Raw genomic sequence first — 24,377 nt, forward strand, 5'->3', positions numbered from 1 at the left:
CTACCACTATCTTAGACCTTGAGTAAAATCCTGACAACTCCAAGACTTCGTTTCAGCCAGGGAAAGTTCTCTCCTGTTGTGACAGGAAGTTAGCGCCATCAAAACATGGGCCCGTTGATTGACGGTTCGCCAGACGGCGTGTTTTGCCTCTACATAAACGGCTGTGTCAGGACGCCGTCTGTTGTTCAGAACCTTCACTTCGCTAGGCGCACGGCTCAAGATGGCTGCTTCTGTGATTCTTCTCGTCTGCTGTCTGTCTCTTCACAGTATCTTCGACGTTGGTAAGTCATCGTTTGTATCATTTTGTTTCTTGGGAGTAAAAGAGAAAGGTTTGTTTGGCCCGTGTTTGGATTGAATCTGTTAGATGTGATCTTTTATATCTGTCGGAGTGGGTTAGATGGAAAGACGGCACCGTACCACCAAGCTACTTTTGCCGTTTTCGCAACACCAAGTATACTTGCGTTTGAAAATGAAACAGCTGTCTATGTGCTATTTCCTATGTTAGCTGACGTTGTTTTTTTCGTGAGATATATGTCTGGATATTGCTGCATAGAGCTTAAAAGTGAGGAATTGTCTTTTACGAAATAACAAGACACGATGTTAAGATGAAAAGTAGGCTTCCTAAAACGTTATGTGTTGTGGAAACAGGTTTTTCAGTAGTCTAAAAGAAGCAGGTGGTACGGCTCTACTGAGTTCGACTTCGAGTTGTACGTGCTGTTGGCAGTTGTTCAAATGGACATAGCTGACGGACAAAATGCAGGTTTTTTTTATCACAGATATCTGTGTAACTTTGCGGTAATGTGGTGATAAATATATATGATAAAGGAACTCTCATGTTTGGGTGTAAAAAACAGATAACAGGATGTTGCGCTTACCGTAGTTCCAAAGAATTACCTCAGGTAACGACTAGTATCATGATACTTTATTAAAGAAATCTTCTTGTGCTTTATTGGTATAGTGGAAAACCTTTATACCAAAGCTATTGAGGGGGACTAGTCTCCAGTTTTCTGCTTGGAGAGTGACAGTTTTGCCTTTGTCTTTTCTTTAAAGCGGATGCCGGGATCTCTCCTTCGCGAGGACGTGACCGCAGACTCTCCCCCATCCGTCGGCCAGGGTTTGCCTGGCCTCGCGGCCTCCCTCGATCCAACCCATTGTGGAAGAGGTTCTGGGAACGTTTCCGTCCCAAAGAAACCACGGTCCCACCGACAACCACGGTCCCACCGACCACAACACCCCAGCCGACTACGACCGCGACCGAGACGACCACACCGCCACCGTTACCAGCCCACGACAGTGCGGCGGTTGGTCTTTGCGACACCGAAGAGTTCAGTAACTCGCTCTCGTGTAAGCTGGAGCGCGAATATCCAGATATTCAGGACGGTCTCCTCACCAAATTCGGCGAAAAGTTGTTCCTGGAGCCCAATCGGCAGCCAGCCGGGGCGGACGGCGCGGGGAAGAAGTCGTGCGGCACGAGGAGAATTCCGACTTTACACGACAAGAAAGGGGAAACACTCGGCGTTGATGTTGGACTTCCCGACGTAGAGTGTGAAACATTGAGGCCTACATTAGTGAAGCCAGGCTCAGAATTGGTCCCAGTTGTCCCCGGCGGTGCCCCTGACCCAGAAACCGCCTTCAACCCGTGCGGATACTCGGCCAACATGGTGTCCCCGATCCACGCCGTGACGGTCAGCGGGGAGACGGTGGAACTCTGGGCGGGGACGCAGCGAGGGCTGCTCCGGCAGCAGAAGTTCCGCGAGGTCAAGTGCACCAGCTCCACCCCGAACCACCAGGGTTGCGAGGGGAAGTGCGTGGAGGAGAACACGTGGCACAAGGCCATCGTGGTCAAGTCCGGGGACCCGCCCAAGGTCGGCTGGGACATGATCGTGGTCAAGGCCAGCTGCAGCTGTCACGTCATCACGCCCAAGACCCTCTTCACGAAGAGGGGTGAAACACTGGGTGAAACAAGGGTGCAGGAGGCAGAGCTGGCTCGCGAGGAGCCCGAGGAGATGCCATGAGCAATAAAGCCGCACGAGAAAGCGTCGCTATGGTGAGTTAATAGTAGCCTTGAAAAGAGCAGGGTCGAGAAGGGCCTCGGACTTGATGATTGATTAACAGTGCCACACATTGTGAAGAAAGTGCACCGTATTGAAATAAAAGGAAATCTATAAATGCCACGAATTGTAAACAAGTGTCATGGTCTCGATAACATATCGTGCATATCATTCCAGATGAGTGAGTAGCTTTTAAAGAAAGTTGAGTTCTTTATATCATTTTGCATCATTTTCATTTGATCATGATTATGCAAAGCACTACACATTTTACGTGATCATACGAAGTATTGAATACTGTTTCTTTATATGTACATGTACTCTGCTTTCAAATGTATGGTTAATGAGAGATTATTAAATCAATGACATAAAAAGGAATATAGTCTGTCCTCTGTCTGCTGTTACATTTCAGAGTTGGTGTTCGCCACCACCTCACCTGTAATGGTATACCTGACAAGTACATATAATTCCTTGAAAAGATACATGGCAGGTACTACAAAATATGTAAATGATATTGCACCACAGCATTACAGAAGCCGGTACAGTTACCGTAAAGCTGTCTGTCAGACCTCTTAGTCTTCCCCACAGAAAACTTAGAAACATCTATGAGCACCGACCTGCTTTCTGAATAAATACTTTAGCATAATGTGATATCACATTAGATCTAGAGTACCTTAGCATGCATCCCCCACCCCCACCCCCTTACAGTGACATGTATATGGCTGTAACTCAGTATAGTCATGATAGTGAATGCCTGGTAAGATGTCGTCTACCTGAGATAAACTGTGTGCTGAGAGTTAGTTGAAAACACGGCAGGCTGGGTTATGTAACTTGGCACGCGAAGTTGGTCCAAATCCAAGTTGATGGCCAGAACAAACAAGCCGCACGGCGAAAACAGGGGTATCCATCAACTGACCGTGACATTTTCCCTATCTCACTGGACCCGCGGCACGCTGGCGACCTCGTTGCGTCCTAAATTGTCTTTGTCTTACCCTTCATTTTATAATGGAAATATCATACAAAACGTACAAGTATGACTGAAAAGACAACAAAACACAAAGCGTAAAAGTCGATGAAAGTCGTATGAAATTCGTTGAGCGCGCTGTCAAATCGCTTGGTCGCAGCGAGGTCGCCAACGTGTCACGGGTCATCATTTTGTACTTATTCATGTACCGGACTGCCAGGCACAAACAAGGATTGAAATTCGAAAGTGAGAGAAATTCATGTATTCGGTGAAGAAATTCCAACTGGTGACATACTATCAGCGTAGTCTCTTCGGAACATTTGCGTGCGACCTCCGAGTTGTTATTTTGCCCTTAGAACCTGTGGCGTGATCGCATAATTTACACCAGTCTGACAAGGGATGAAAAACACTTTCTCAGCCCACAAAATACTGTCAGAACCTCCCGGAGACAAACAAGAATGTTGTCAGTAGTCCAAACAGCTGTCACGGCGCTACTGAGCTACTGACGGCTAACCAGGGGGTGACGGCGCGAGGATAAGCACGACAAGACGCAGCTGTTCGCGACTTGCCAAGCTCAGCAAGAACTGCCAATTCAGAGAGAAAGATCGAAGAGTGTGAGAGTTTGCGACCAACTGGAAAACGTCCATATACCGCGGCGAGCCATGAAGCTGTTTGGAGAGGCGACTGTTGTAGTCGTTGTGTCACTGCTCTGCGTCTGTCAAGGTACGTTTTCACTTCAGGTTTTAGACTGTAGACTAGTTGCAGCATAGGCTGTAGGCCTCGGAAGGAGAGTCTATATACTGTATATACCGAATATATACCGGGGTATCGGGTGATAGGCTGGGCGGATCCCGAACTTACCCGAAAGCCGACCTCGCCCGAAGTGCGCCCGAAGGGCGCTCGTAGGTGGGCGCCCGAAGGGCGCCCCACGGCGCCGCAGGCGCTAAGCGAATTCCTCGCGTAAGCGAGCGGCTGTCTCACATTGGACGACGGGGGGCCGTCGGGAGTATTTGCATAACTATGGGGTAGGATGTCTTACGCAACTGCTCAGCGGGGAAGACAAACTCGCTATTGTTTTGAGTCCGCGGAGCTGAGGCCTACTGCCCATGGTTGCAGGGAATGGCCATTGAACGAACTGTTTAATAGATATTCAATCTGTGAGACAACGTGCTCCTCTGATTTTCTAACCAATATTCTGGTGTCCACGTGCATGAGATAGACATAAGATGTTGCAGTCATACTAACATATGAGAAACTACACTGTTACGGTTAAAAATGCGATATAGCTTATACGATGATTTCAGATGGGTAGACAGTGTTTCAATTCGCCTTTATCGCATTGGTTCTAAGATGTACGTTTTCACGTTGAATTAATCATGTTGTCTATACGTACGTTCCCCGCGTATTCTGTACTTTTGGTACACTGCAACATCACGAAATGTTTTGTTTTTTTCAGGGCAAGGTAGAGGCAGACTTTCCTTTCCACGCATGCGCGGTCGCATGCTTCTGCCTGAGCCAGGCCTGCAGTTATGCCGTCCGTCGCCATGCGCGCTGCAGTGTGAGTATGGACGGGAGATCGACGCAAGGGGCTGTGCCGTTTGTAGATGTCAGGCAGGTAGGCATGAGGTCGCTACCAGTGAGTGAGTGTGTGTGTATGTGTGTGTGTGTGTGTGTGTGTATGTGTGTGCGCGCGTGTGTGTGTCTGTGTGTGTGTGTATGTGTGTGTGTCTGTGTGTGTGTGTGCGTGTGTGTGCGTGTGTGTGTGTGTGTGTGTGTGTGTGTGTGTGTGTGTGTGTGTGTGTGTGTGTGTGTGTGTGTGTGTGTGTGTGGAATTAGAATCACTGAGTATACGTAACTGTACTTAGCATAGATATAACTGCATAGTCTTACTTTGCAGTTTAGACTGTCAGAAATACACAAGTGACAAATTTTTAAATTTTGCTGATCATTGATTGTTTACACTTGCAGCTCCGGAGATACCCACCACAGAAAGCCCAGCAGACCTGGAGCAGACAGCCCCAGTGCCTCTAGATCTGACAACAGGTGATCACAGAATGAACATTTCCGAAATGTTTAAAGACTATCGGACAACTTGTTAGAAAATGTTTGATGCTCCCATGTATCATTAAATCTTACATGGTGTGTTATATAGACCGATAACGGCGCATAATGTTTGACCTCGATGTTACCATGAGTAATGATGGCATTGATGTAGACAATCTGTGAAAAGAAATCTTGCTTGGTTTTTCTCACAGTACCTAGCGACTTTGGCGAGTTCTGCAGGCAGGAGCAGAACAGTAACCTTTCCTCCTGCCTCCTGCAAAGTGAGCGACCAGACGACTTTACACACTACATCACCAGGTAACGTGGCGTCCCTTTCAGTGGCACTATTAGAACAACTAATGTTTGTATACCTCATAGTTGTGTCAAAATGTCAAAGCAGGGCACTTTTATATACCTGATGTCATGTAAGAACGAACATATAATAGGCAAAATATGTAGTCATGTTTACAAATGTTTCAAAAAGAGAGAAGAAACTACTAGGTGACCAACATTAGTTTAGCAATAGTTCTCAGTTTGTCTATCTTTTAGTTTTCCAATGTTAGAATGTAGCTGCTTATTAATTCATGTTTTGCATTATGCTTCTTATAGACCGCTTGTGGTCATATATGCATTTAGCCCATCTGGGCAGGAATATGCAATAAAGACTATTACTATTGATGTTGGTGATGTAAACATTGAAATTAAATCAGTAAAACGGGAAGTACACACTGTCTATTTCCCTCCATTCTATTTTTCACTTGCAGCTCTGTTTGATCCCCGTTCAACGTTTCGGACGAAAATTTCAGCTATTTTCTTCATTTGTGTGCATCTATCAACGTTGTTTATACTTTAGGTTTGGACTGGATGCGTTTGGTGTTGACCCAGAGGACTACGCAAACCTGACCGTTCCGCAGGGCAACGACACGAAGTACGTGTATTTGGAACCTTTACATGTCATGATAGGTTGAAGGCAGTGATGTTGGTGTCATACAGCAGGTTGGAAAAATGTACAAATGTACATCTATATGTATCTCGTTTGTGCTGTTGAGAAAGTACTAGACTGCTAACACATTTCTAAGAATACAATACTGACCAGTATAGTATGTATATCTACAGAATTAAGTTGTTGCACGTTAGCGTTGAAAGATTCCTTCTGCGGCTCACATAAATCTACACAATAATACATCAATATCAAAACATCTGTTTATTCTTTTCCTAGACTCTCCATCCATCCACAGAGCGGCCTAGAGTCCCTCAACCCGTGCGCGAGAGAATCCAAGTTTGTTAATCTCAGGACGGCCCGAAATCGGAAAGATGAGGAGGTACGTTTTGTATGGCTATTGTCAATGCTTTGGGGCAGATGAACAAAGTAGAGAAAGAGGTTCATGTGATTTTTATCCTAACTTCATACAAGCATGACAAGTTGTGAAGCATTTTCTTCTCAGCGAAAACATGCATCTATCTAATGGCTTGGTCACATACGACGTACGATCGTCGCACGATCGCAAACTGAGGGCATTCCTGGGATAGCTGTGCATGTGTCGTACGAAATTCAGCTTCCTTGGTACCGAAAAGACTGTCATAAATCCTTTTCAGTGATTGGCTTTTTGACGGCCTTCTAGACGACATCAAAATCATACGACGGTCTTCGACGAATGTGCCGCACCGTTTCCTAAGGAAGGTAAACATATTGACGAGGCGTCTGTCCAGAAAAAACGTTGTTCTACGAGCAAATATACATCATACTAGTAATATCTTTGATTTTTCTGACAACCCGACAATGGTCTATATGTCGTATTCAGGTTGAGCTGTGGGTGGGCTCGGACAGGAACGGACGCACCAAACTACAGCTGATGCACGAGGTGAGGTGCAGAAGCGCCACCCCAGTCCACCACGGCTGTGGTACTGCATCGGCCGGCGGATTCTGCACTGAGGAGAAAACTCTGCAGAGGGCGTACGTGATCTCCAAGGACACGCTGAAGCCGCGCCCGGACTGGATCTATGTCAAAACAAGTTGCAGTTGTCACGTCGAGGGGTTGGGATAGTTGTTATGTCACGTTTGAGCAATTCAGATTCTGCTTCAAATGTTTCAAAACGTTTTTCTCAAGGTATCAAGTTGCACGGTTCTCTCCAGAAATAGAACATTTCATTTGGCGAATGAGGGCCCTGGTTAGGTCATATATTGCTGTAAATGCAGGAATGCTCGCGGTGGTTTTATTTTTGCGGTTTTCGCGGTGAAATTTCAACGCAAACTTAAAACCGCCGCGAAACTTTTTGCCCAACTATGACTGTAGCGCTACTATTGTTTCAAACGTAAATTTAAAACCACCGCAAACACTCCAATTCCTCCAATTCCTCTTAAATGCATTTACAGTATACGTTTTTGAAAGAACAAAGGATCTTGAAAGAATCAAGGACTTAGTAAGAACGAAGGCAGAAACTGCTGAAACGATGCGATGTTTCAGCTGCTTTCTATAAAAGTTGCTCTGGACCAATCCATTACCACGTTTTAAAGCGAAAGGTGGTTATCGTGGTGGCACATTTGATGTGAAAATGGGGACATCTAGGTTTCATTTATCCATATGTGTCACAATAGTAGCTCCAGCTATCATTAGCTCCAGCTACTAACACGGTGGCCTACAGGTCAGTTTGGTTGGCCTCTGGCTCAGATAGCCGATTTATCAGTAACTTAGTGGACAGTTGGGCGGTACGTAAGTCGTATCGGAGCCAGTTGTAAACTACGTGGTAATTGGCTGAATTACGTCATAGTTGAAGAATAGAAAATCACAATATCGACGGACTGAGCAAAGCAATGTTTCAATACTTTAATGTAGAAAAATACCACATGTATGAACTGTTGCATTTACATTGTGATCTCCTAACATATTGATATGTATCATAGACAAGGATATTGAAAATAACACACACTTGATTCCTAATTCAACAGTTTATGGCTACTACTAAGCAGTTGTTTGAGAAAGATACACTAACCACTAACACACAGGATGATTCAGATTTTCTTGAGAACTAGTTTTTGTTGTCGACAATCCAAGCAAGAAGCTTTAAACAATTTAAACGTCCTTGGATGTCTATAGTCCATCTAAGTACATAATGGGTACCGAAATGACCACAATAGAAATGCCAACGCCTGCCAGAAGTCTCTGCCACCGATACTTCATTATGAAAAGACGCGTCAGCGGTAGCCACAAAGCAGTGACGGTAACTACGAAAGCGACCAGAACGTCAAGATGGAGGTACATGTAAAACGGCACGTCGTTCATCCCAGTGCGCAGGTGCGGGAGTCCGCCATGTCTGATGACGTGTTCTATCCACCAGACAGCACGTTCCAGAGGGGGTTGCGGCTGATCATGGAACAGCTTTGCCAGTCTTTCCGAACTTTCTTTGTAGCTGTTTAGAGGAGAGGATGAAATAATTCAAAGTCACTTCCTTCGAACAGAGACTTGTAAATTGCAATGCAACAATCGTGAATAAACGAAAAGCTCTGGAGGGAAGAGTATATAAAGTACGTCAAGTTCTGTCTTAACCACAATACTCCCTTTTCTGTACCAGTTTTCCACTATCTATTCAAATCTTGATGAAAAGAAATTCAACAAAGTAGTAGTGTTTGTAACAATCATCATTATCATTAGTTATTCAACCTTACCTGAATCGTGCAAAAAGTCTGAAGTTAATCGAAACGGGAAATATTAGATATCATACTTGATAGTAAAGAAATATTTGAATTATCATCTTATTCCAGACCTGTTCGGTGCTAACTCCATGTCGAATTCCCGAGGGGACGTGATGCCTTCCGTCTCACTGATGTATGGTTGACGTCTAGAGGAGCACGTATGTGATTCTTCCAGACACAGGTAGCTGAAAAATACCAACAATTCACAATCTTGGCCCATAAAGACAGACATTCTTTGAAATGTACAGTAAGATGATTGAGGCACCATCTCGAACACGGGACTCCTATTTTGCGTCCCTTCCAAAAGACGGATGCAGCCTCAACCGAGATGTCCTTCCCAGAATATGGAACATGTTATATCAGTCGACGTCAACTATAAACACATTAGCATTACACATTGAGTTTAACCTTTACCTTGAGTTCCCGGTGACTTCTCGGATGGCCGACACGACATCCTCAGGCGTTATAGCGCGGATGTCGAGCGTCACGGCCGTTCCCTTGGAGACCATGACGTCAGCGTAGGCCTGGTGTTCAACCGTCAGTGGTAAGATGACCATGGGAACGCCGTGGTATATAGCCTCGTGCAGGCCATTTAGGCCACCGTGGTTCACGAAAAGACGCGTTTTAGGGTGCCCTGAACATCAACACAGATTAACATATTAGCAAGGTAAGAGGCAAAATCCCCAAGCATTTGTATAGTTCCGGCTTGTCCTTGTTTTAGGTCCCTTTTAATGCAAAACTGTATGAATTAAGAACGAATCTAACATTTCTCATTCTAAGCTTTCGATTATATGCATTTCTATTGTCTAAGTCTATATCTGTGCTCATGAAAGTCATAATTGCCACTGGCTAGTATATGTTTCGCGATGGTCTCAGTGGCTGTGCCTACTTTCACATAGTTCTTGCAAAAACACATCGTGTTTCAACCATGATCATTCAAACCATTTACGCCAATTACATTACACGGATAGACCATTCTAAAAAGTTAACACATTATCGTACCTAGAAGGTCATTCTGTGGGATCCATTTCATGAGCTTGGTGTTATTTCCTAAACCGCGAGGCGTCTCTTTTCCATCGTACCGCCACACCACCCTCTGCGGGAGCTTAGCGAAGGCTGCGGCGAACACTTCTGCCAGGTGACTCGGCAAGCCCTTCACGAAGGTCCCCAGTCCGAAGATGATGACGCCGTGGTCTGATCCCTGCATGAAGTCCTCCAACTCCTGCAGAAAGTAACGTTGCACAACAATTGTACAAGGTAAAAAGTACTGTTACATAACAACAGTTCCATAAGGCTAATCTACCTACAACAAGAGTGTGTGCGATATGGGATATGACGTTCAGCCTTCAGAACTTCAGTCTTAACACAGGTTTGGTTTTACTACAAACAGTTATGTTTAAACTAACTGTTTGTTAGCGTGTTCGTGTGGCATTAAATGTACGATACCTTATACATAGAAGAGCTATCTATCCTTAAAAATCAGGACCATAGCTTGTCCAGAGCACGAGGTATCAAAACTGGAAGCCCTGCTGCAGTACCATGGAAAGCCGCTAGGAAGGAAGGAAGGAAGGAAGGAAGGAAGGAAGGAAGGAAGGAAGGAAGGAAGGAAGGAAGGAAGGAAGGAAGGAAGGAAGGAAGGAAGGAAGGAAGGAAGGAAGGAAGGAAGGAAGGAAGGAATGAAGGAAGGAAGGAAGGAAGGAAGGAAGGAAGGAAGGAAGGAAGGAAGGAAGGAAAGAAAATGTCAAATAAAGATGAGATGGGAAATACTACAATAACACTTTATTACCAGTGACAGTGACTGTGCAGGTCTGGCCATAAAGCCTCCTATGTTGACCATATTAGGCATGTACGGGCGGACAGGGTCAAGTCCCGGATGTTCCGTGATCAGCCAGAGGTCAGCGTCCGCTAGGGCAGTCACGAAGGTCGCGTCTGTACCTGCGGCAGATGTTTGAGATATTTATATCTAGTTTCTTGGCAGTAGAACAAAAATTCTAGACACTTGGACTCTGTAATGCGTGTTAGTCTGTAAGGGCCCGGTCACATACGCCGTGCGAACGTCGCAAACTGAGGGCATTCTGAGGGTAGTCGTGCATGTTTCATATTCAGCTCTCTTGTTACGGAAAGGCTTTTCCTTGTCGGTGATTGCTTCTGTACGTAGCAGCCTGCTTAGAAATCATACGACAGCCAAATCGTACGACGGTCTTAAACGAATATGACCGCGCCGAAAGTTAGCAGATTTGGTCTTGGTATTTGTCACTAGCAGATAGGCAAATGTACATCATTACTTTTAAAAGCAAAGGAAAGTTCAAAACGATTATTGTATTACTCAATATCTTTTCAACATACAATACAATTTCCCTTTACTTTAGGTAACTTAGTGCAAGCTGCATTTAGATATTCTTGCATAGATTTTCGTCCAAGCAAATATCTTCATGATTATTCTTTTATACACAACTATGGCATCTCCTTGAAGAATGAGAAAACAGTCTAACTCCTCTGCTGACTGAATAGCGACAACTATGACACAAACTCTGCGTTGTATGTAGCTCTTGTATATCGACTAACGCCTCACAAAACGACTCACGGACGGAGTACATCAATTACATAGTGTTGTGATAAACTTTTTTGTTTGGGCATTCAAGTCTTACCGATGTACTTCTTGGCAAGGTGGTCAAAGTAGAAGGCCGTTATGGCGCGTCCAAGGACCATAGTCGCCACGTAGCCAGCCAGATTGTGGACCCTGTCGCGGAAGGTTCGGACCCGCCCGAGTCCCGAGAACGGGACGGGGTAGCAGCAGGTGGGGGCCGGGGCGCCCGAGCCCAGCCAGCTCGCCGGCATGGGCACGCTGAGCAGGGCGGAGGGCACGCCGACCGCGCTGGAGACCACTGCCGCGCACGGGGTCAGGGGCTCTCCTAGTATGATGTCGGCTTGTCGCAGTTTGTCCAACAAATCTCCCTGTAGGGGAATTGAATAGTGAAAAAAACGTTTTAATGAGACCAAGGAAGTTTAAAACCTCCTTGATGAAGCCAACTATGTCTCAATTACCATTTTCGATCGTATCTTCATTTCATATGACCTGCATCGCCATGGCCTATGGAAATGCAACATATGTAGTTGTTCACCAAAATTTCGTTTGGATTTTGAATTATCCGTCATTGAAGTATATCAATGGGTTCAACGTACGTTGTATTATGATTTGAAGATAAAATGTAAAAAAAAGAACATGTATATTTCATGGTATTGGTTGATTCTTCATTATCTTCGGTTCAGAAGACTACTACAAGCTGGTGTGTTACGCCGAAGGGTGGTTATACCGGCTATACAAATACAGAAGATTAGCACAGAAAACAAACATGTAAGAAGAGGTAGAACCGGTTAAACAGTAATAGTCTATCGACAGGGCACTGTGTTGTGCGGCTTCTGATAGAAGCTCGCTGCGTTCAGTGTCTTTTTCATGGCTTCAGGCTTGGACCAACTTTTCCTCTGAGACGTCTTATTTCTTTTTTCTAGTACCCTTATTGTGCAAGGAAGAAGCAGTAACTTTCCGATGCTGTGTAGAACAGTGACGATCACTTGTGACACAAAGAACAACGATTACTTAGACGTCCTGCTGGAATTCCCCTCAGGGTAATGTTCAGCGGATATTATCCTGCTGACTCATCCATTGATCCCTCAAAGGTAGCATAAATACGTAGTTTGCGGCCCAAGTTGTTAACCAATGTCAGAGCTGTTTTAGATGTAGAGTATAGCCAGGAGTCCCCGCCAACGCGATAGCGACGTTGGGAGCGGGCCAAAACTTTTACAAAACTGTAAAGTTCGCAGTAGTATTATCGGCTTGTGAAAGGTCGACTTCCTTGGCCGCAAAGAACATATTAGCCAAGGATATGACCAAGTGCAGTACATCTGTGAGGAATTATTGAACACGACTCACACGTCAATGTAAACAAAACAAGTATACAGTCCTGGGGCAGAGTTTAGCCTGGCAAATCGCGCTCCTAGCGGCCGGCCGGTCCTAGCTGTAACCGCCAGCCTAGGGATGGGGGTCATTAACCTCCGGCCGAGAGCTTTTGTAAACACAGGCTAGGGCAGACCAAGGACATTATATAATGTCCTTGAAAGTGCGAACACATGTAAGCTTTCACGTTAAAACGATTATAATTCCACGTTAAGTCCCGGTCACATTAAACGTACGATGCACCTACGATTGCATTCCCCGTACATCGCACGATGATCGCAGGTAAATCGTAGGTAAATCAGCTATCGCAGAGCATCGGGCGATGTTTTTCCAGCGTCATACGATTTTTCACATGTGCCTTTTCTTGCTGAGACGCCTTGCCGCTTTTGTGCTTCTTTAACCGACCAAATGCGGATCTAGTTGTTAAATACTAGACTCTGGGGTCATTCACTGTGAAAAAAAGATAACATAACAGCATGACCCTTACAAAGGTATAAATCAAGGAGAAGTACATGTACACGAAACCCCGGCATCGCAGGTACGACGTGAGTTTAACGTGACCGTAGCTTTATGTAAAAGAGCAACAATCACCTACCTGTGAAAGAAGTGACTGACATCTGCGGGATGCTTGGCGATAGGAAGAAACATGAGACCAAGTCTGTTGGTACATATATCTCTGTTCTAATACCCTTGTCCACGCTTTACCGATGTAACCTTCGAGGTACTCCCGTGTTCCCGCCTCGGGGAATGTCAGGTAGGTAAAGGGATCGCCGTCTCCTCGGTGAATCCAGGTCACGATGTCTTCTGGCGCCACCACTGTGACGGTGTGCCCGCGAGACAACAGCGCGTCTCCGATCACCACGAACCGGGCCCAGTGACTCCCGGCCAGCTCGTACATCATGGCGACGTTCGCCGCTCGGCTCACCTGCACGGCGAGGACCGTGAGAAGGAACACACGAGAGAAGGCATTTGCTTTGTAGTCACTCCTTTGTGCCATGATTGCTGAGCTTACACTTAATACTCTACTCTACTGGTGTTGACTTGTTTGTCACAGCAGTAGGTTGACGTCAGGACATGCATAATTATCAACAGAACGAACGTGTTTTGCAGCTTACTCACTGTGACCGGGGTCATTCGACATCCGCACTCTGGTCTTCGTATTCATATGCAGATGCTATTGGATACGGTTATTGGGGTTTGAATCGAGATTTAACCTCATTGGGTACTGGTTGGCCCTTTGTATATACTACCTTATCACCGATAGATCTGCTTGCAGATTGAATCATTATTTAAGATTTGATCTCCAAGCAGATCTATCGGTGGCAAGGTAGTATATCCAAAGAGCCAAACAGTATCCAAGAATATCCAAGAAGGTTATATCTCTATTTAACCTCGCTCGTTGCAGTATCCAAGCGGTGGCCTTTTGGATACTGCCTTGCCACCGATCGATCTGCTTGGACAGTTTGTAGATCCTACATTCTCGGAATAATACTAGTGCTATTGTATCATTCTTATTTTCATATATTCGGGGATATTCGTACTGTCGTATATTAGTGCGTATCGTCGTTTTCGCAGAAACGCCGTGGCAGCTAAATTATATGCTACATGTACGTTTTACTTCTTGCTCATAAGGACATTTTACAGAAATGTTCTGGCTTTTTCAGAATCGGTAAAACACCTGTCATTTATCTTAAGAATTGGCTTGCGCGTTTGAATTTTGACCGATCCCATAGCCCCGCCCACCTCCGTCGAAACGCAGTAATGCAAAATAAAAACTTAAGAATGCAAATACTTGACGGGCATGCAGACACTGTCTCATTAGTCGAACCGCTAATTGCCATGCTATCATTGGCTGGACTGATAATTGTGATGGACAGTCAGGATCTGTCCAAAGCTATTATGCTTTTGACGAAAATCTAGATGAAAGAGAATACGCCGGACTATGACTTGTGCCTCGCTTCTTTATTGTATACACAACGTTACAAACTATAAAATCGTGAAAAATGACAAAAAAATACAGTGAATATATTTTTCGTGTTCTGTCTATAGTTCGTATTAATTCATTTAACTCTTGGATGCATCCATTCATGCTTAAACACACTTTTTCCAAATCTCTGCACAATTACGATTGCTCCGCCCACCTAGGTTCAAATATAAACACGCTAGACAGAAACGACGAAATGTAGACATTTTGTGCCGACCCACATTAATTGAACTACTGGTATCAATGGCCAGCCGGGTTCGGTCTTGTATTGATTTTGAATTGTATTGATCGATAATGTTAGCCTGAGTGTCAAAATGGTTTCAGTTCCAGGCTCTGCCATCATCATCACCCAGATGACACTCAGGCTACTGTAATGTATCAACCTTTAGATTATGTGCGCAAAAGGCTTCTTCTCACTAACCACTCTCACAATGCAGCGAAATATACAACAGCGGCTGAGCCAGTGTCAGCCTCTCTACAGTAAAATCACGACACGTTTCTATGAACACATACTGAACAAACAATCGCTTTTAGAGTTGTAAAATAGGACGGTTACTTTCTTATTTTCGAATATCTATTACTTTCAGTATTCGAACATGTAAGTAGAGTATATGTTACAGCAAGGATAGTCATTTAATTAAATCAAAGTTTTTTTTATGATTCAACAAATCATTTGATTTCATACCAACCACAGTGTTTCTTTGAAAGCAAGTCCTATTTATGCACATTTTTGCATAATTGATATGCAAGTCATTGTAACTACAGACGCTGATATTTCTATGGGTTGATTTTGCCATGACAATCCCTAGTACCATTGTTATGTTTGCTTATTAGCAACTTTTTGGAGAACTTGGCACGTGTTCACAAAATATCCATAAGTGCACATTGTTATTTAAATGTTCACTATAAACATGATGACATCATATTTGAGATGAACACCTAAAAGGGCAAAATGGTATGAAAGAATACAAAGTATATAATATTCTTGCTAAAAAGTAAAGGTTCTGTCGATGAGTGTCCACAATCTTCACCATCTCTGCCACAGGCTTCCCCTATCCTGCAGTTCGCTGGCCAGTCGCTACCCATGGTTGTTCTCCTTGTCCTGATCCTCATAGTACATGAAGTCCTGGAAAACAAAATTCTAGTTGTTTTCCTTGTCCTGATCCTCGTAGTACATGAAGTCCTGGAAAGCAAAATTCTAGTTATCAACAAGTCACGTAACATGTACAGTCCTGTGTCATATAAAATGTGCTCTTTTCTTATTCTTTTTCTGTAGTGTGTACAGGACATGGTAAAATGGACGCAGGGTTTTGTATTTTGACTTAATTTGAGAATTGTAAATATATAAGTTCCTTTTTTCGCATACCAACACAGGTGAGGTGGAATTGTTAGTTGTGTGTATAAGTAGTGTGTTAACATTTGGGGAAGTTTAGCCTTAATTGTTATTCATGAAAACTTACCACCAGGAGACAGGCACCAAGCATAGTCGCCTTCAGCTTCACATCCAGGTCCTGGGGAACTGAGGGGGATACAATAGGGTTATATATGTAATCTACCACAGATGAAGACTTAACTGATAAGCCTCCTTCGCAGCCTTCTAGGAGTGGCCGGCGTTTATTTTTAGGGGGAGCGGCACTGATTTGCGATTTTAAACATGTCGGGGTCAGGTATTTTAGCTTCAGAGATCGTTTTTGCCGCTATTGGCCGCACCTAGAAGGCTGCGAAGGAGGCTACATTGGTTACCTTTTACATATAGTATACAAGAAATAAAGACAACAATTCGTGGGAATAGGCCCGGGTCCTACTTCAGCACTAATGGTCGAGTGGCTATGCTAGTGGGCACGAGATTGAGAGGTCGATGTGACTTACAGGTGACGCTGAAGTTGGTGGCATCAGTGAACATCTCCTTGGCGAAGCCTGCGTACTGACGGGAGACTTTCCCCACCTCGGTGTGCCCGTCACTGCCGTACGCCTGCAGATTGAAAACAAGTTATTTCAAGAAATAAGATAAAATTCTAAGCTAAGGGAAGGCCCTTTGGGTGATTCCCTGCAGACTTTGCCAGCCCCACGTGCCTTTGCATGTCCTTGTCCCCCGCCCCAATTCTTTGAAGTAAGATGTTATGACTGTAATATAGAACTTATAGGAAGCAAAAAACTGTCTTTTTTCTTCGCCTTAAAAGTTGTTATTGCGCTCGAGCTCAGTTTGATCGAAATGATTAGACAGGTACCACAAAATCGACGACACAGACGCAGCAGGCTTATAAAAGAGGCAAGAAACACATTTTTTACGTCACACGCCCAAAGAGAACAGACAGACAAGACTGTTATTGCGCCCAGTTTGATCGACATTATTAGACGGATACCACAAAATCGGCGTCACACAGACGCAGCAGGCTTATGGGGTGCAACAAACACACCCAAAGAGAAAGGATGGTCATAATCATTTCTGTCTTCGTCTCAAAAATTGTTCTTTCTTCGTCTCAAAAATTAAAACGTTCTCTCTTCGTCTCAAAAGTAAAAAAATTGTAAGTGCACGCAGTATTACTTAGCCTGAGTGTAATCCTAGTTATTTAGTTCCAGGCTTCCCTCCACTAACCAGGGAAAGCCTGGAACTAACTAGAGTGACACTCAGACTAAGGCTGGGTTTACACACGGTTTTTTTTTTAGTCGGCTAGGAATCGACTCAGGACTGTGCAAGGAGAACCCTAGATCACTCAAGTAGCGTTTTCTAGTAGGGAAACTCCACTTGAGCAACCCAAAGCTCCTCATACACAGTCCGGAGTCGACTTCGAAAACTTGTGTGTAGATCGGGCCTAAGTATCCCTGGCATGATGGACATGATAAGACGGGTACCACAAAGTCGACGTCGCAGATGTAGCAGGCTTATAAAAGGCAACACACACACGCCCAAAGAGAAGGGATAGACAAGAATGTTATTGTACTCAGTTTGATCGAAATTATTAGACGGGTAACAAACAGGTATTAACATAATTCCGCCACCCTGAAAAGATAAGTCCAAACAGATTTCCAACCCAATGTCCCCCAGTATGATGCACTAGAGATCTCGAAAACCCACTGTTTTTTAGAAGGGGCGGATTTATGTCACCCGGCGGAGTAATGTTCATGGAGGTTACCACAAAGTCGACGTCGCAGGTGCAGCAGGCGCCGCTCCAGGCGCAGCACGGCCCCCACATGTCGAACACCATCTCCCGCCGCTCGTTCATGATGTGGTAGTGCGGCTTCCAGAACGAACCCCTGTAGGTCACAGGTAGATTCAAACAATACACGTTAGATAGGAAGGTTCTCGCTAGTGCAGTTCGTTCTCAAATCGCTAGAGTGCGCTCGTTCATAATGTGGTAGCGTGGCTTCCAGAACGACCCCCTGCATGTGTAGGTCACATAGCAGGTAGATTCTAACGTTATAACGAGAGCGCTAATAATTCATAGATTCACCGTGTTGTATCATTAGAGCCAGAGGGTACCCATCTGAGAAATGAGCCTGTTGTAACGTGCACGAGGCAGGGGACCCTATTCTATGACGGTGCATCTCAAACAAGGATATCCTTTCCGGATTGGAGCCACGGTCTCCCAGTTATCAAGTGATTGGAACAAGGAGGCTTTTAACTGTGTGGCCGCTACCAATTGAGCTACAGGGACATCCAGATTACTGGCTGCCTTTTAGCTTGTCATGAAGTCATAACAAGTAACGTGCGTGACCAAGTCTGTACCACCAACCTCCTTGGTACCACTCACTGCATTTTTGGGTAAAACACCACTTCAATGAATTAGTATGTTACCGACTGATGGCAAGACAAAAATATGGATTAAAATCACAAATGCAAATCAAACCAACAAACTGAAGTCGATTTTATCTTTCTGTAGGAAAGTTTTTCCCAACTTCCATACTTACTTTTGACTCACAATCCCGACGACTTGGCCCACGGGCGCCTCCACGAGGATCTCGTAGGCACAGCAGTCACAGCAGCTGGCGCACCACTGGCCTCCCGCACAGCACTTAAACTCGCGATTCAGCCGCATCACCTCCTGTCATCGGGAACAGCGTATGAACTAGTTGTTACGTTGATGAAGGTTAGACATCCAGGTAATAAGATACGCAAATAATACATGTAGTATCATTTTTAATGAATTAGTTGTTGAATACAAGAGCAGTGCACATCCCTTCTGAGGCTCATTGGAAGTCAGTTACTTAGTTAACTGTGGGGACCACCCTAAAGATTCATAAATAAAGAAAAAGAATTACAAAAATAAATCACTTCTATCTCAGTTTTGTTACAACCTTGTCCCCCCCCCATAAAAAAAACTCTTACAACCCTTTCTTATCTTAGTGTCTTATCAAATGACCTGCTCCGCATATCAATATGATGACTTGCTTCTCTCTTTAAGGAAAATAACCCATCTACTTTTTATCTGCTGGGTGCCAGCCTAACGCTGGCGGCTCAAAACAGTATGCCCGCCGATCTAAATTAGCGCTTATCGTTACGATAGGGCCAACTAAAGCTCCCTCGAGCTACAACCGGAGCGAGAATTTAGATCGGCGGACATACTACATGGAGCCGCCGAAGAAACCAGATGTCCGCAAGCTTTACGTCAGGCTGGCACGAGTACTTTTTAAACAGTGGGGTGCAAGGGTCAAAACTGACCAGTCTAATGGGTTCGAACCTTTTAGCATAGCGGTTAGCGCGTGTGGTCTGTGCGCTGGTGGGCCCGGGTTCGATCCCCGAGATCCATGAGACTGTGCTACTCGCCGCTTGTGAATCACTTTCTTTCAAGAAATCTTCCCCGCACTTACCTGTCCGTTGTTGTCCGTGACGTGGAACTGGAAGCCTCTGTGTGCCCCGCAACAGATCCGCGAGCAGAAGTCCGACTCTGGGAACGAGAGGATGTAAACAAAACAGGTGGTTTGTCTTTATCTTCATTCTCGCTGTTTTATACGCGTTTTTGCAAATTTTGATACTCTTTTCAAAACGTTTGTAACACATTACTTGATCCGGTTCATTCTCAGTGTTATACTTCTGTTTTTGCAATATTTAGTACTCCTTTAATGAACGGTTAGACATGAAATACAAGTAAAAAGGACTAAACAGGCCACAGGCCTAAAACACATCGAATGCGCCGGATCCTTACATCTGCTTGGAGATTAGGCATTTGGGGGGGGGGGATCTGAAGTGGAGGGATTGCCTTTCTACTTCTACCTCCTGCGTAGGAGGGTTTTGACTAAAATATAACCTCTCGCAGAAAGTCACAAAGAAAGTTAGTACAACTATTCCTCATCCTTGTTGTTTGTGGTTTCATTCTTTCTCTATAGAAAAGTGTTTGCTGGCACCAAGGTCCGTCGGTGTGCGATTGAGAGCTACATAACTACGTCTTACCTTCGTAGGCGAAGTACACCTGTTGTCCCATGGAGTTCTTGACAGCATACTTGTTCTTAGTCTCAATTCCAGTGAATGCTGTAGCAACAAAAGATGCCATTGAAAACAAGCTTAAGGCCAGTAAAACTTTAACGTTAACGTCAATAGCTATCATGAGAACTGTGCGTGTATTTTTTTAAAAACATTGATGCCTACTCAAAGAGTTTGACTATCTATTCCCTTCCTAAGAATAAACAATCTACCATGTGATTCTGAAGTATGTATCCTTCATTTCCACTTTCAAGTTATCATTACCTCCATGAAAAATGGGGGTATTCTTTTGTGTGCATTTGTGTTACTTAAAAACCTCTGGGTGGATAGTTTGGGAAGACGAATGTTATGATCGGTTCTTGGCCACGTGGTGTATAACGTTGGTCCTGCGCAGAATGTCAGTTTTTTGTATCTTTTGTCCTGGACATGCTATGGCCTTGATTTTTGTTTGTGACAGATAGCTTTTGATGTAAGGAAAAAGTTGTATAGCCATGGACCCCCTAGCAACATGTTCAAGTAATTTTTCCTGTCATTCATCTTTTAGTGTGTTGTCAAACATTTATTTTCCATAATGTACAAGTGGCGGCTATAATATAAGTTGTGCACAGCTTGAGTAGGCCGCCACTTTGTCTCTGTTCATTTACTCGATTCCTCTTTGAATTTAAACAAAAACTTGTTCTGGTTCTTTCTGCTCACCCTCGAGAAGTTCCACCTGCTGCTGCACCAGGAGCTGGTCCAGCTGAGTCAGATACTCCAGGCCGGGCGGGCAGCCGGGGATTGCCCCGGGCACCTCCATCCACTGCATCGGCTGCTTCGTCACTGCCTGAAATACAGGAGCAACGGTGTGACCAACAACAACAACCTGTTTAATGTAAAGCTTCTGCAGTAGGAAGGAAAAAGGAGTTAGGCTAATATTAAGTCGCTACTCATACATATCAGTTATGAACTATAGGTGTTGATCTCCGTTTTATTGTAAATATCACCGCCATCCAGGCTTGTTTTTTGTCTGCAACGGGGTTGATACTCGAATAAAGAAGACGAAGAAGAAGAAGAAAAGCACGAAAGCTGAGTGGATATGGAGGAGCTTGTGTTAACCCACTAGTTGCTCACGGGAACGCAGATGCTTCGTTATGGCCCGGGCCCGGTCACAGAAGTCGTACGATTGTCGTACGATCGCAAACTGAGTGCATTCTTGGCAGAGCCATTCATGTGTCCTTGAAAATTAAGTTGTCCTGTCACAGAAAAGGCTGCCTTAGATCCTTGTCTGTGGTTGGTTCTGTCAAAGAGGCTGAGCCTGCTTGAATATTCTAAATCTACGACAGTACAATCGCACGACGAATGTAAATATGCCGTTGCTAAGTTCCTGCAAGCCTTGGTTCCTGCTCTCATTGGGTCGCAAACAGTCCGCCAACAGTTCAGTTGCTAGCACGGTAAACACAATACAAACACACACTTACAGTCGGACTTACCGCCATGGTGTAGAAAACCTGACTCCTGCGTTTCCGAAGTGAAGAAAGGGTGGAACTTCGCACACGGCTGCTGAACAATCACCTGCAGAAATAATACACGACTTACATGTAGGTCAGAGAGAATGGAGAATGCCTGGACGATAGAGTTGACAAAAGACGCAGATAATCCTAGAAACTGTCAATCAGGCTTCCGTCGTTATTAGTGGTGAAGAGGGAGGGGAGGATTATACAGGAAGGATTATCAATGGTTAGAAACGACCGACATTTGTAAATATTCACTTTTGTAACACGGGGAAGACAAGTATGCGGTTGCTTTTAGAAGTTTGGTGTCTTTTACTTTTGTGATGAATAAGAAATAGATAAGGAAGATAAGAGCCCTCCCTTCAAACAAAAGTTGTTGCTTTTTATCTTGACTCCAGAATGATATTTGAACATTGGCCATGGCGATCTTGCTGTGACCTGCTGTACTTAGCTGAGTTTGGCAAAAATGCACAATAAAGGTCTTCATCTATTCATTCATTATATCGGAATATTTTGCCATTATTCTCTACCTGTGTGACAACGGTAACATCAGTGTTGACGAATACTTCTTATCATACCCGTTGAATTGACTTTTTGACGACTGTAGGCGCTTGTGTCTATATACCATGTATGAGGTGTGCCAGCGTCGTGCACGGCGACTGTAAACAAACAAAGCTAAACAAACAGGGAACTCTTTCAAAACAGCACTGCCCATCATTGTATCTGCCAATCTCAACGACAATATTCTAAGTATTGAACAAACAAAACAAAAGGAAAGGTAATTTTTCTTCTCCGCACTTGGTATCAACGGTAATGAGGTCTCAAAAGGCTTGTCTGATTAGAAATTTTCAGACTGGCCAACCGAGGACACGCCCAAACGAGTCGGTTACGGCACATAACTGTTTGTAAGGGGAGTGAAGGAGGCTCAACTGTGAATGGGGACAACATTGCAAGTCTTGCATGAAAAGAGGAATAATCTTAATGAAACGTGTGAAAGGAGGGTATTTAAGACAGTACACCGCTCTATTCACTTCCCAAATACACTTAGTATGGTTATCGAAATCTTTGTTATTGCAATATAAAAGAATGGTTGAAAAGTCTGGGAGCATGTCTTCATTTCATCGGACACAACGCAACACACTTATAAGAAGAGCGTACTCTAAATCTACGTGCAAATTTCTCAACGTCTAAACTTTGGGGGAATCGGGGGGGGGTATCTGTTATGGGAGTAGTTATGAAGCCCTTAGTGGCGTCTATGTGGTTGAAACAACGTGTAGCTATCAGTATCACGTATGCACAAACTAAGTTCCAAAGTTCATCCATTTCATAGATTATAATCAACCGCCGTTTCCAGCGACAGCCATTTTGAAATTATGCAACAAGTTGAACAACGGTCTTTGCTTCAGATATGGAAAAGCCAACCTAAACCATAGTAGAAATGCTTTCAAACGGCAAAAATCGACTTCCATCTGTTTTTCCCGCTTAGGTGTTTATTGCCTTGATTGTGAATGGACGTGCGGCTCATAGTGCAAATTCCATGGTCGCCAGGACCCGACATCATGCATGTTGACTTTACCAGATAGATCAAACTAATATGGATAAACCTTTGACTGGACAAACCTTGGTAATGCGTTACCTGACAAGGTATTCCGATAGAACACACATTGGAACAACGTTCCAAACAGAGATACCTGTTAACTATTAATAACGGTTTAACCAATGTACTTTTACAAGTGGTAACGGAGTTACACATACTGCAGGTAGAAAACGACTTCCGTAAAATCATTCAACAGCCTTCTTTTTATCAAGTCTGAATCGTAAGCAGTGAGGTTTCATACTAAGCTTTTGAGGACAAAGCATTTTTTGACGACAAAGAACACTGGGCACAGTTTGATTTTCCTGATAAAATGAAATGAAATGCATAGCTGCAACATGAACGACTTAGACCGGCAATCAGGTAACAGTCAAGGATCTACTGCTATTGCGTTTAGACCTCAGGCCACATCCTTCTCAGGTACGTTATATAACAACAAACATATTCATGTACATGACTCGCAATCCTATAATTACGAAGACCGTTACATTCAGGTCAGGTGGATAAAGGACCCATGAAGCAAATTCACCTGCTTTCGGACACACCAATCAATCGATCGTATTTGTTTGAGCAAGTCTGGTCATAAATCTGCAGCAATTTGACCACATACAGGTTAGTGTCTACATGTAGGATACATCTACCATACGTTTGTAACTCGCGAATGCTGATTTACGTACCTTGCTATGTGTAGACTTGAGTAGCGTCACGGAAGGGGACTCTCAGTAACACCTGAAATGACCTACCGAACGGAAAATCAGACGTTTTCTATTTGTGTAGTGTATCAATCCGCGATCTAGCCATCAATCCATGGCAACCTTTTACGCAAGGCAAGAAAGTACCCAAATGCTGTAAAAACAGTCATATATATATTTGGGTGAGTAGACACTGGTGAGTCCAGCGGTAAGCTTTCTTGTGAGGGGCGTCGCGGTGCGCGCATTGGTGACGGACTACTTTCCCTCGTGGAAGAAAGGGGAGACAAGTTTTGGCGTGACGTGGTTGCTGCATGGTACATACAGAACCGTATCAATGAACCACACTTTTTCTGGGTTCACTGAAAGGTTAAAGTTACCCGACTTTGTTTCATCCAACAGATCAAGCACGCTTAGGAAAAATGGTTAAAACAATGGGCATGGCCATCCTATATATTTACATTGCCACATTTCAACCCCCTCTTCCCCCAAATCAGTAC

At 44.2% G+C, this 24,377-nt stretch overlaps 4 protein-coding genes across 6 annotated transcripts; 2 read left to right on the forward strand and 2 right to left on the reverse strand.

The window, feature by feature from the left end:
* Window positions 1–149: 149 nt before the first annotated feature.
* Window positions 150–2,426, forward strand: LOC136428804 (uncharacterized). Its single transcript, XM_066418560.1, has 2 exons — window positions 150–281; window positions 1,051–2,426. The coding sequence occupies exons 1-2, from the start codon at window positions 221–223 to the stop codon at window positions 2,013–2,015; spliced, it is 1,026 nt and encodes a 341-aa protein (XP_066274657.1). The 5' UTR covers window positions 150–220; the 3' UTR covers window positions 2,016–2,426.
* A 1,112-nt stretch (window positions 2,427–3,538) lies between these two features.
* On the forward strand, window positions 3,539–7,994 carry LOC136428810 (uncharacterized). Its single transcript, XM_066418574.1, has 7 exons — window positions 3,539–3,735; window positions 4,469–4,627; window positions 4,981–5,055; window positions 5,268–5,373; window positions 5,909–5,983; window positions 6,275–6,377; window positions 6,858–7,994. The coding sequence occupies exons 1-7, from the start codon at window positions 3,675–3,677 to the stop codon at window positions 7,098–7,100; spliced, it is 822 nt and encodes a 273-aa protein (XP_066274671.1). The 5' UTR covers window positions 3,539–3,674; the 3' UTR covers window positions 7,101–7,994.
* Window positions 7,866–13,909, reverse strand: LOC136428796 (UDP-glucuronosyltransferase 2C1-like). The gene is made up of 7 exons (XM_066418550.1): window positions 13,297–13,909; window positions 11,395–11,701; window positions 10,533–10,681; window positions 9,749–9,968; window positions 9,161–9,380; window positions 8,818–8,931; window positions 7,866–8,463 (listed from the first exon to the last, which is right to left on the reverse strand). Exons 1-7 carry the CDS (start codon window positions 13,696–13,698, stop codon window positions 8,145–8,147), a joined length of 1,731 nt encoding a protein of 576 aa, XP_066274647.1. The 5' UTR covers window positions 13,699–13,909; the 3' UTR covers window positions 7,866–8,144.
* Window positions 13,910–14,829: 920 nt separating this feature from the next.
* Window positions 14,830–23,989, reverse strand: LOC136428807 (phospholipid scramblase 1-like). 3 transcript variants are annotated; one of them, XM_066418563.1, is made up of 10 exons: window positions 23,866–23,989; window positions 21,562–21,655; window positions 20,801–20,927; window positions 20,075–20,152; window positions 19,495–19,571; window positions 18,595–18,728; window positions 17,820–17,940; window positions 16,555–16,657; window positions 16,146–16,204; window positions 14,830–15,811 (listed from the first exon to the last, which is right to left on the reverse strand). In XM_066418563.1, the coding sequence occupies exons 2-10, from the start codon at window positions 21,577–21,579 to the stop codon at window positions 15,764–15,766; spliced, it is 765 nt and encodes a 254-aa protein (XP_066274660.1). In that variant the 5' UTR covers window positions 21,580–21,655; window positions 23,866–23,989; the 3' UTR covers window positions 14,830–15,763. The 3 variants fall into 3 exon arrangements, with proteins under 3 accessions (XP_066274660.1, XP_066274662.1, XP_066274663.1); XM_066418565.1 differs by having other exon boundaries at window positions 14,830–15,868; XM_066418566.1 differs by having other exon boundaries at window positions 21,574–21,655; window positions 23,866–23,988.
* Between the last annotated feature and the right edge of the window lie 388 nt (window positions 23,990–24,377).

This window comes from Branchiostoma lanceolatum, chromosome 2, assembly GCF_035083965.1.
Source record: "Branchiostoma lanceolatum isolate klBraLanc5 chromosome 2, klBraLanc5.hap2, whole genome shotgun sequence".
Classification (NCBI taxonomy): domain Eukaryota; kingdom Metazoa; phylum Chordata; class Leptocardii; order Amphioxiformes; family Branchiostomatidae; genus Branchiostoma; species Branchiostoma lanceolatum.